General features: G+C 32.4%; 1 protein-coding gene across 1 annotated transcript; it reads left to right on the top strand.

The window, feature by feature from the left end:
* The first annotated feature begins 8,554 nt into the window (after positions 1-8,554).
* Positions 8,555-10,186, top strand: LOC139480987 (uncharacterized). Its single transcript, XM_071263987.1, has one exon. It carries the CDS (start codon positions 9,254-9,256, stop codon positions 10,064-10,066), a length of 813 nt encoding a protein of 270 aa, XP_071120088.1. The 5' UTR covers positions 8,555-9,253; the 3' UTR covers positions 10,067-10,186.
* The last annotated feature ends 2,626 nt before the right edge of the window (positions 10,187-12,812 follow it).

A 12,812-nucleotide genomic window follows, 5' to 3' on the forward strand; every position in this document is an offset into this window, starting at 1 on the left:
CAAACCTTACACTTTACACCAACTTTAAAATATACATGCCCAAATAGGGAACCATTAAAAATATGCATTTTACACTTATTTTATATTTTTTAGCCCCAAGAAGTCCCATTTTCTTCAAAAAAATCTTTAAAAAACTTCGCTCCACCCCCCCTTTCTAAAATTCTGGATCCGCCCCTGCAGGCTGTGACCGTGTTGTCAGTGAATTAGATAGTTTACTATAAATCTGACAGAAATTCAGTTAAGAATCTGTGACAATTTGGATTTTCCTTGTAATATTATTAGGAAATGTCCTATAAATATAAAAAAAGAAGATGTGGTATGATTGCCAATGAGACAACTATCCACAAGAGACCAAAATGACACAGAAATTAACAACTATATAGGTCACCGTACGGCTTTCAACAATGAGCAAAGCCCATACCACATAGACAGCTAGAAGTTTCAAATTCCTACTGCCTCATTCGCCTCCTTCATTTAAAATTACATCATACGCGGATCCAAAACGGAAGGGGGGGGGGGGGGGCTAAATGTTGGACTTGATCTGTTTGTCCAAGGTTAAACAATATATTTTGTTTTATAATTCTCAACTCATGTACTATGCAAACATTTTTAACACTATCTTCTCATTATATTCAACAAAAAGCTCACCAGTTCTTACAAAATGTATCTTCACATGTTTGTCAAATGACCAATCAAATCAAAATTTATTACTTACTAAATTTGCCGTGAAATATTCTAAAACATAAGTTGCCAAATGTTGAAGTTCCTAACTGTTTATAATTCACAGTACCTGAATTCACTCATGTATCCCCCCCCTTCTTTTGAGAAAAAAATTGATTGATTATATAAGGAATCACTGAAGCATTACCGGAGCGGCCCCCCTCTTAGGCAGCCAATGGGCCCCCACTTATGAAAATTTCTAGATCAGCCACTGCTTATGAAAATAGTTGGATCCGTCACTGGCACAATTTTAGTTTTATGTCATCGCAAGTCCAACGGGTTACTGTTGTTTTTATCCTCATTCTTTTGACTTTTCTCAATTTATTCCAATTTATGGCTGTAATTAACTACTACTTTAATTGGTATCCAGTACCGTACGGAACGAAGTATGTAGACTAAGTGTTTGTCGTGATTTAAACACGATAGTAGTGTTTCTTTCCCCTAAACATCATGAGCCGCATTGAACAGGAAAGATAACCTCAGACCCCAAACAGTTACACTCTGAAACATTTTCAAGTACTTTCTATATGCTCATGTGTATTTTCTTGTTAGCATAGTTTTGTACTTGGACAGATACTCAGAATGATCAACAATCATGTATTGGCAATGTTAATTGGTCACGTTTGTTTGACAACAACCAAACCAGGTAATTTTTAATTTTGATAGCCTCACATGTCATGCATGTACAATGTTAATGTATATATACATTCAGTCATTTTTATAACACAAGGGTTACAAATAAGAAAATCCTAAATAAGATATGCAAATCTATAACCAAGTGCCATAACTTACTGTATGAAGCACCTGTTTGTTCTGAGACTACTATAATACATATATATATACAGGGGCGGATGCAGGAATTTTCGAAAGGGGGGGTGCTAACCCAGGGCACCCAGGGCAAAAGGGGGGGGGGGGGTGCAAAACATATGTCCCGATACAAATGCATTGATCGGCAATAATAAAGGGGGGTGCGCACCCCCGGAAACCCCCCCCCCCTGGATCCGCCACTGATATATATATGTGTGTGTAACTGTAATAGTATTCTCAGATTTAGTTTAAGAATTATAAGGATTAAAGACATTGTTCAAACTCACAAACTTTACCAACGGACTTTACTCAGTTAGTGAGTTAATCGCCCTGGTTTATACATCACTAACCTTTAGAAAAAATGTTAAATCCTAAAATCATTGAGATATTTAATACTGATAAAGCTATATTACTATATTAGTCCTTCAAATTAATCTAGGTATCTGAAATTTGAAATCAAAGATGTATACACACATATATATTTACAAATTCCACCCTTATGACTCTACAAGAGATAAATATAAAACTTTTTGTAGTTGCATCTAATCCACTATCAAGGGAGATAATTTATGCCAAATGAAAAGATTGGTAATAAAATCTTTTGATGATTATATGTGCCCCTTTTATGGAAAATCTTAAGACAAAGGTGAACAGCTTTAATGATTAAATTCTTCAAATAGAAAATGGAATAGATATTGGAATACATAAAATTCAGGTGAATTTGTATCTCATACTTGTATGTTACAAAAATTGAACTCAAGAATGTTTGTTATTGTGAATTGTTCACATGAATTTCATTGAAATTAGATTGTATTTAACATGTTTAACGTAAATTAAGATTTTCAATGGAATACATGTCTCAGTGGCGGATCCAGGGGGGGGGGGTGTTCCTGGGGTTGGAACCCCCCCTTTTTTTTGGACGATCAATGCATTTGAATGGGAGCATATAGTTGGAACCCCCCCCCCCCCTTTACTCTGGGTTGGGAACCCCCCCTTTTTAAAATGGCTGGATCCGCCACTGTGTCTTGCAAGGTATAAGATGTTAATAAACAATTTTAATTTTTTAATTTTTAATTTAATTTTTTTTTATGTGAATTTCACGTGAATAATCTATCGTAAAAATCCTGTGAAAAATTTTAATTTAACAAAATTTGCCTGTGTAATTTACACATGTGTTACACATGCGTTTTACTATACATGTGTTACACATGCAAATATCGCATGTGTCACATGCGTTATCTAACACATGCGTGACACAGGTGTATTTCTGACACATGTGATTCACATGCGTGTGTTACGCATGTGAACGCATGTGTACAACACATGATTCCCATGCGTGGCAAGAAACATGTGTATTACGCATGTAACACACCTGTGACACATGCGTTTTTAGGCACATGCGTGACACATGTGTGGCATTTTTGCCCTAGTACGAAGAATCTATACATCAAGACCATTGTGTATTATTTGAGAAGTTGATACGGAATATTTATCAACAAGGTCTTGGTACCTTCCGATGAACTTTTTTAGAAAAAGAACGAGACGTTCTTTGACATACCCCTGTTTCATCAACTTTCTACTCAGACACTGATGACGTATTACAAAGTCTGAGTAGGAGCTGCAAGCTCTTGAATATCGAATAAGTTGGGAAATATATATCCCATATGCAGGTGAAGTTGGTATATTGCTACTAAGGTGGGGGAAATTTATGGTTTCAAAATTAAAATCGTCTCGTTTGTCATAGATTCTGATACTGAGATGACTGTGTAAGTCAAATTCGAGATATAAGTCTAAAAATGAGGCGGAGGAAGCCGTGTCTGTTGTTTCTTTAATCTCTAGTTCTGGGGGATATATTAATGGAACCCAATCAGAAAAGTTCGGATTGTTTATGGAAAGAACATCATCAATATATCTGAAAGTGAAATTAAATAATCTGGCTTCTTTGATTCTCTTGTTTTTTACAAGTGTCTGGAGGAACTCCGATTCATATGAAAATAAGAAGAGGTCGGCAAGAAGAGGCGCACAGTTTGTTCCCATAGGAATGCCGACAATTTGTTGGAAAAGTCTACCTCCAAACTCAACAAATATGTTGTCGATAAGAAACTCCAGCATACTGACCACTTGTTCTTCTGTGTAGCATATCTTACCTTTTTGTTTGTCACTATTTACGAAATATGCCTTATGAAATCCCAAAGTAATAAATTTATAGCGTATGCTACCATTTTTATTTCTTTAAGGCGATTTTTCAATTTCACATGGGGAATGGTGGTATACAGGGTTGAAAAATCAAAAGTTTTGATGGAACTTATTTCAGAAAAAGACCGAGATTTAAAATTGTCTAGAAGTTCTTTAGAATTTTTAAGAATCCACATATGGTTAATACCACTACGCGAGTAAACAGTTTCACAGTATTTCTGAAGACCCTCTTTCACTGCGGACAGAATTTTAGTCAATCTAATGGACAATTCTTTAGTAGAACATGAAGATGAGCCAGCAATATACCGTTGTTTGTACGGAATTTTATGAAGCTTTGGTATCCAATACAAACAAGGTAAGTCCTCCGATTAAGTGTCATCAAAATAAGCAGACTGTTTGTTTCTATGGTATCTTTTATTTCAAGTTCAACTAGATAGATGTGTTGACCAATTATCTAAACATCAATATATTTTTATATTTTTGTTGCTAATGGGCAAATAATCCTTTCTATATATTTTCAATATCTATGAATAATAAGTTAGCTACTATTCAAAAAATATTCTTGATTTTAATAGACTTGTGGCTATTATAATTTATATCAAATAAAATTAATGGGGAACGTTACCAAATGCTAAAACTTTTCTAGTCATCTGGTCGGTACTGCTACCTATGTAAGCTATCATTCTTTCCTTTGGAAGGATCCTCGAATTGCATTTAAACACATTTTAAAATGTTTAAAACAACATGGCAAACAGACAATGATCCTTTCCCTCATATATGTACATTGATGGTGACATTTTATTAGAACAACAAACGTCATGTGAAATTTTCCTTTTGCGTCAGTTTCATGTTTGGTCAATACGCAATTTTAATGTCTTGTTGAATAACTTCAACGAGCTCATTACTTTTAAACAAATTACATTGATCAAAAATTAATCTCACAAAGTTTGTCATGCAGGCATAAACAAACTTCAAAAATCAATTTTGTAGATTCTTCAGAGTGGGACAACTGTATGACAGAAGAAACATCATTTTGGAACTACAGATTGCCAAATGTAACTAATTAGATCGATATTAAACACACACTGGACGTGACAGAGTATATATATACCCATAAAAACTAAAAAGACACAAAACACATATCTTAGAGTACTCATAGTTACTGACAGCTAGGTTAGTTTAAATCTAATAACTACTAATAAAATAAGCATGTGTCTATGACTAACAGTAGCGGAGAGGGGTCCGGGAATTTAATCCCCTTTTCTGACAATCAATGCTTTAACCTGGGAACATATGGTTGGAATATCATCTCTCTTTTACTCCTAGGTTAGACCCTCCTTTTAAAAATGACTGGCTCTGGCCCTGACTAACAATCGTGCATTAATTTACCATATGAATAGACATTATTAAATTAATCTAACGAGAGCAATACTGTGTACATATCACAGACAAGCAGGAAGTCATCATCATCTTCCAATAATTGTCAAGAGTCGAAGATGACTGTAGATATTGAAGTCTATCATGATGTTAGATGTACTGTGCTATATACATTCATAAACAAATAGTGATGTTAAATGTACTGTGCTCTATACATTTATAAACTAATATTGATGTTAAATGTATTGTGCTCTATACATTTATAAACAAATATTTATGTTAGATGTACTGTGCTATATACATTCATAAACAGATAGTGATGTTAACATGTTAGATGTACTGTGCTCTATACATTTATAACACATATTGATGTTAGTTGTACTGTGCTATATTCATTCATCAACAAATAGTGATGTTAGATGTACTGTGCTTTATACATTTATAAACAATAGTGATGTTAAATGTATTGTGCTCTATACTTTATAAACACATATTGATGTATTGTGCTCTACACATTTATAAACAAATATTGATGTTAGATGTACTGTGCTCTATACATTCATGAACAAATAGTGACGTTAAATGTACTGTGCTCTATACATTTATAAACAAATAGTGATGTTAAATGTATTGTGCTCTATACATTTATAAACACATATTGATGTTAGATGAACTGTGCTATATACATTCATAAACAAATAGTGATGTTAGATGTACTGTGCTCTATACATTTATAAACAAATTTTGATGTTCAATGTATTGTGCTCTATACATTTATAAACACATATTGATGTTAGATGTACTGTGCTCTTTACATTTATAAACAAATAGTGATGTTAAATGTACTGTGCTCTATACATTTATAAACAAATATTGATGTTCAATGTATTGTGCTCTATACATTCATAACCAAATATTGATGTTAAATGTACTGTGCTCTATACATTTATAAACACATATTGTATGTATTGATGTTAGATGTACTGTGCTCTTTACATTTATTAACAAATAGTGATGTCAAATGTATTGTGCTTTATACATTTATAAACAAATATTGATATTAAATGTATTGTGCTCTATACATTCATAACCAAATATTGATGTTAAATGTACTGTGCTCTATACATTTATAAACACATATTGTATGTATTGATGTTAGATGTACTGTGCTCTTTACATTTATTAACAAATAGTGATGTCAAATGTATTGTGCTCTATACATTTATAAACAAATATTGATATTAAATGTATTGTGCTCTATACATTCATAACCAAATATTGATGTTAAATGTACTGTGCTCTATACATTCATTAACACATATTGATGTTAGATGTACTGTGCCCTATACATTTAAAAACTAATATGAATGGAAGATGTACTGTGCTCTTTACATTTATAAACAAATATTAATGTTAGATGTACTGTGCTATATACATTTAAAAACAAATATGAATGGAAGATGTACTGTGCTCTATACATTTATAAACAAATATTGATGTTAGATGTAATGTGCTCTACACTGTGTTTACACATCATTGTAAATATAACGGAATTTGATGAGACTGTCATCAAAGTGAGAGGGTTAGCGCTATATAACCAGGTTTAATCCACCATTTTCTACATTTGAAAATGTCTGTTCCAAGTGAGGAATATGACAGTTCTTGTCCATTCGTTTTTTATGAGTTTTGTTATTTGATTTTGCCATGTGATTATGGACTTTCCGATTAGATTTTCCTCTAAGTTCAGTATTGTTGTGATTTTACTTTTTTCTATACATTTATAAACAAGCTAATCATTAGAAAACTTTCTCTTCCCTCTCTGGTAATCGAGGCGAAACATGTTTTCCTGTCACTAAGTATGGTTTCCTGCTGAACGTGATGTGAACCCGGAAGTGTATTGTATATACAAAATGTAAGGCTAAACTAAGAAAACATTCTTTAACATGTTTAATACTTAACTTTGAGAAATTAAACATAACAAAATTGGAATGGATATATTGTTTTCAATACAACCAGTAATATTAAACATATCAAAATTTTAAATGTATCTTTCAGAAATATGTTACACTATTGGTGAATCTAAGACAAAACAATAAAATGTTTGCTTAAACGGAAAAGGTAAATTACCTATAAAACGGTAATGCAGACTACCTTTAGCGATTTCTGTTAACAATAAAAGGTGACTGTTTCATTACTTATCACGCACCTTATCAATTAACATTGAGATGTTTTCACTTACTTATGACATAGCAAACATTTCCTAATGAAACAATTACAATTCTTTGCTTTGTCACGATATGTAAACATTATTATAGTAAGAGAAAGGAGCTTTTGATGAAAAACTAGTACTAAGTAGGAGATATGATTATCAGTCAGGGGCATTACTTAAACAAGTAACAATTAAAATTACCTATACAAGTAATGTTGAAAACGAGGCTTATTTAAATATAACTTATATAAGTTATTTTTCTGAATATTATTTTTATAGGTGTCCAAGAATACAGATTTTACTAGCTTTAAATAATTTTCACAGTTATCTGGTTATTTTTCCCTTGATATATAAAAACTAATTCTTCAGAAACACTAATTAACTTTCCAACGCAATTATCTTTCATACCGACGCTTCTGGGTCAAAGATTGGTCTCTTGGGACTATTAAATTATCATTTTCCTCTAAAATCTTGAAGGTAGACTGATATAAATAGATAGATACTTGTGAATTAATTAAGACCTGAAGTTATTTATAATTTGTAACCTAAATCAATTACATATGTGCCTTAGATAAGTGTAATTGCTATTTTTTTCAAAAATGTTTAAAATAACTTATTCAAGTAATATTTTTGTTATTATTTTCAAAGTAACCCTTCATCTCTATACTCCTCTCAAATTTGATAAATTCTTTATTTTATGATATAAAATGTAGTTTAAAATCATGAAAACTACATTTAGTCTATGTTTCTATTGAAAATTAAAATAACTCTATTAAGTAATTTTATTGTATTTAAAATAAAAAATTACTTACATAAGTAATTAAAAAAAATAACTTGTTTAAGTAACGCCCCTGACTGATTATATCCACAACATTCAAGGCATTACTAAATGAATTTGGTGTCGTCTATTTGTAAACTTGGGTCTATTCGACTCTTATGCACTTTTAAATAGTTTATTTCGAGAGCCATCGAATAGAGATACTTTTTATGAAAATGCGCTTCCATTGCATTTTATCTAGAAGCTTGGTGATGTTTTTCAAGTTTTATTACCTCTACTAGCCATGTAAAACATGAAACGAAACGAAACACAATGTCCACCAGAAGTTAGCAAAAATAACCAAAAAAACATTATTACAATTGCCAAAGTAGGTTTCTCCCATTAAGCCCGGTATATAATTTTTGTAATATTTAGTAGACTGATCATTATTTGTATATAATCTCTCGCCCACGTGTAAAATTCACTACAGCTTAGATTTTCCATCTATGAAAGCCGATATATAACTTTTTCTTTGAATTCAATCACACGAGGAAAAAAGTAATATCCTTAGCCTAAGATCAATAGTCGGTCATATCTATTTCGCGTGAAAACAGTACAGGCAATCAATACAACGGCGGAACTGCTTCCCTGAGGAAACTATAGAACTCTTTTACACAGATTTACCACCATTATCAATAGTCAGACAGAACAAAAATGTATAAACTGTAAATCGGTCGGAGTAAAAACTTATTTAAAATTGTATAATCCATTCTGGAAAGTTTTACTTATTCAAATGGATTTTGACGACATTGGAAAGTAGATTTCGGAAATAGATAGTAAGTAATTAACATGGGAAATATGAAGATCAATGGGTTAAGAAAACGATCAAGTAATTGAATTATAGGAAAACGAGAAATATTGATTCACTACTCTTCCTTCAATAAATGTGAAATAGTTAAATGTGCTTTGTTTACACTTGCTCTTAATTAGCAACACGTTATAAATGTCAACCGATATCCATATTGAACAGCACTTGGAAATTGTTTCATCAAACGATCAATGTAAAGGCCGTGGTAGATCGGAGATTGAAATAAACGTTGTTACCTATATTCAAGGTTAGAAATTGGAGATAAAAAAATTCCGTAACAAATGTTTCTTTTTGGAATATAGTTGTTCATACTATAATCATGAGTATCCCAAGGAAAACTTCTATTGACAGACGTGGAGTAAAATCTTTATTTATAAAAACTGTGCCAAAAATTATTCTTGATGGTTCCGAAACTGATGGAATTGGCTCTCAAATGCCACATTCACGATCAGCAGGAGAACTAGCTATGTGCCTTGATTTTCCACCAGAAAGTAGTTTATCCCGACAATACCAATCAAGCAGTGGTCTCAGTACGGAATCAAGAAATCAAATTGATATATATTGCTCACCACGAATGCACCGGAAAACTTTCAATATAAACAATGGTTACCAAGACGAGGACTTTTCTTGGTTGGATACTACCGATCCGTCGAATTCACAAAATGCTCTTGGTGTAGGAAGCAGGTTAGGCAGTGCCCTATCGTTAACAAGTGAGTATACTTCTAGAAGTATTGGACTGATTTCAAACGATTCATCGTCTGACAGTACACAATTCACTGACAAAATTGAACAAATTAAACAAAAACAAAGTCTTTTACGCCGCTATTTATCAAATCCAGAAAAACCTGCAGAAGACAAGGAAAATACAGTTCAAAGAAGCACACAATCAGTCAACAATCTTCACAACAAAACAGAACATTTTGAGGAATCTATAAGTGACGATAGCATGGCCGACCCTGTTCCTACTTCCGGTTCGGACAGTATACCAAATGAAGCGAGTGAATTAAGGCGTCAGAGATACGAAAATGCTTCAGATAGTAATTCTCATCTGGTAACTATGATAACCGATGATATACACGTAAAAGAAGGTAGGATACGACAATGGCTAACTTCAATAGGAAACCACGAGTAGAATAAAAATGGTCGACAAGGCAATCATATGATCCTTCCGGTGGCTTAGGCTTTCCATGGTATAGCAACCAATAATATTTGATTTGTTTGAGATACTATAATAATTAAACGTTGATTTTTATTGCTTTTCTTCTTTAATTTACTAAATAATCTATTGCATCATATCGTTTTATCTAAACTCTTAGTGCAGACTATCTTTACCGATGAGGCATGCTAATTCAGTTTTGTTAAATTTTTCAAAAATCAATACATAAAGTCGATACAGGTATTCATTGAGAAAATTCTTTTGAATTAAATGATCAAAATAAATTTATTGGTTTAACCTGGAATATGAGTCATAACAGTATTTTTCATCATCAAGAACAGCTTTTAGATATTTTAAATACAAACAACGAAACACTACATCTTCATCGATATTTTAAAAGACTAACAACTTATTTTATATCGAAGTAAGCAACATCTGTTTCTAACCATTTGGTCTTATCTCATCATTATTAGCAAATCAAATATTTGATCAACTGAATTTTAAATATTCGACAATCGGTAAATGAAATTTGAAATACAATTCGATTAATGTCGCTTATGATAGCAGAGGATAACATACATTTAATGTGTATGAACATACAAGAGTTGTTTTCTTAGTTGTTATTAGCTTTAAACTAGCTGTCAGCAACTGCGATTCCTCTCTGATCTGTACAAAGTGTCTTTTTTGTGAAGGGATGTATAATTAACCTGCCACGTCCGGTCTATGTTTTTTTCTGCTTTGTATCAATCTGATACATGCAGCCATTTTCAACTGATGTTCCTATGTTGTACTGTTACACCTCATTCCCAGATTAGTGGAGGGTTCGGATCCCACTAACATGTTCTGTATGTGCTTGTCCCAAGTTAGGAGCATGCTACTCAGTGGTTTCGTTTTTTGCTGTATATCATATTTGTATTCGATCGTGATTTGTTCTACAAAAATCAGGCCGTTAGCTTTTTCGTTTTAATTTTTTCATGTTTCTTATGTCGGGGGCATTCATAGCTAACTATGCGGTATTGGTTTTGTTCTTGTTACGACCGTACAGTTACTAACGGTGTTAACTTATTCGTGATTTATTCTCTTGTTGAGAGTTTGTCTCAATCCAATTAAACCTCATCTTTTTTATTTTTACATTGAAGACTCCATGTTAGCTGAATATGCATTGACAACCCTTATTAAATAATGAAGGAGAAATGAATGCTTTTACTAATAGAATAAATTATCTACTTGTCATACACAGTAATTTCTTTAGACATAAAACAATATTTTGATATCCTTTTTTGTCAAAAATGATTATCACAAGCCCATTAGTCAGCACTTTTGTGCTGACATGAATTATTGTTATATTTATAAATTAACTGTTTACAAAATTTTGAATTTTTTGAAATACTAAGGCTTTTCTACCTCAGGCATAGATGACCTTAGCTGTATTTGGCAACACTTTTAGGAATTTTGGATCTCAATGCTCTTCAACTTCGTACTTTATTTGGCTTTTTTAAAACTGTTTTGGATTTGAGCGTCACTGAAGAGTCTTTTGTAGACGAAACGCGCTTCTGGCGTATATCTAAAATTTAGTCTTGGTATCTTTGATGAGTTTATTCTATGTAAGTGTTTAGTAAGACCGAAATCAAAGTCTATTACAGATTCAAATGTGTACCTATAAACATTATAGCGTGGTCAAATGGTATAAATATTTTAAATACCGTATCACTAGCGTGGTCAAATGGTATAATTATCTTAAATACCGTATCACTAGCGTGGTCAAATGGTATGAATATCTTAAATACCGTATCACTAGCGTGGTCAAATGGTATAAATATCTTAAATACCGTATCACTAGCGTGGTCAAATGATATGAATATCTTAAATACCGTATCACTAGCGTGGTCAAATGGTATAAATATCTTAAATACCGTATCACTAGCGTGGCCAAATGGTATACATATCTTAAATACCGTATCACTAGCGTGGTCAAATGGTATGAATATCTTAAATTCCCTATCACTAGCGTGGTCAAATGGTATAAATATCTTAAATACCGTATCACTAGCGTGGTCAAGTGGTATACATATCTTAAATACCGTATCACTAGCGTGGTCAAATGGTATAAATATCTTAAATACCGTATCACTAGCGTGGTCAAATGGTATAAATATCTTAAATATCGTATCACTAGCGTGGTCAAATGGTATGAATATCTTAAATATCGTATCACTAGCGTGGTCAAATGGTATAAATATCTTAAATACCGTATCACTAGGGTGGTCAAATGGTATGAATATCTTAAATATCGTATTACTAGCGTGGTCAAATGGTATAAATATCTTAAATATCGTATCACTAGCGTGGTCAAATGGTATGAATATCTTAAATATCGTATCACTAGCGTGGTCAAATGGTATAAATATCTTAAATACCGTATCACTAGCGTGGTCAATAGAGATTAATACATGGCATTTTCCATATCAGCCTGGGTATCATCCCGAGACCCCATATCAGCCCGAGACGGAGTCGCTTTATCATATACTTTCGACAATAGTTTTGTGTAAGGCAAATAAATAAATGCAATAACTAAAACAGTCAAAAACTTTATAAAGAAGTTAAATTATGAATCAAATATACTATACTTGTCCAACAACAGCATCATTACCTCCATATATATGTATGGTAACATTTCCTATAGAGGCATTTTGAAACATTGAAAATTTGGAAGAGTTTTATG

Source organism: Mytilus edulis, chromosome 7, assembly GCF_963676685.1.
Source record: "Mytilus edulis chromosome 7, xbMytEdul2.2, whole genome shotgun sequence".
Lineage (NCBI taxonomy): Eukaryota > Metazoa > Mollusca > Bivalvia > Mytilida > Mytilidae > Mytilus > Mytilus edulis.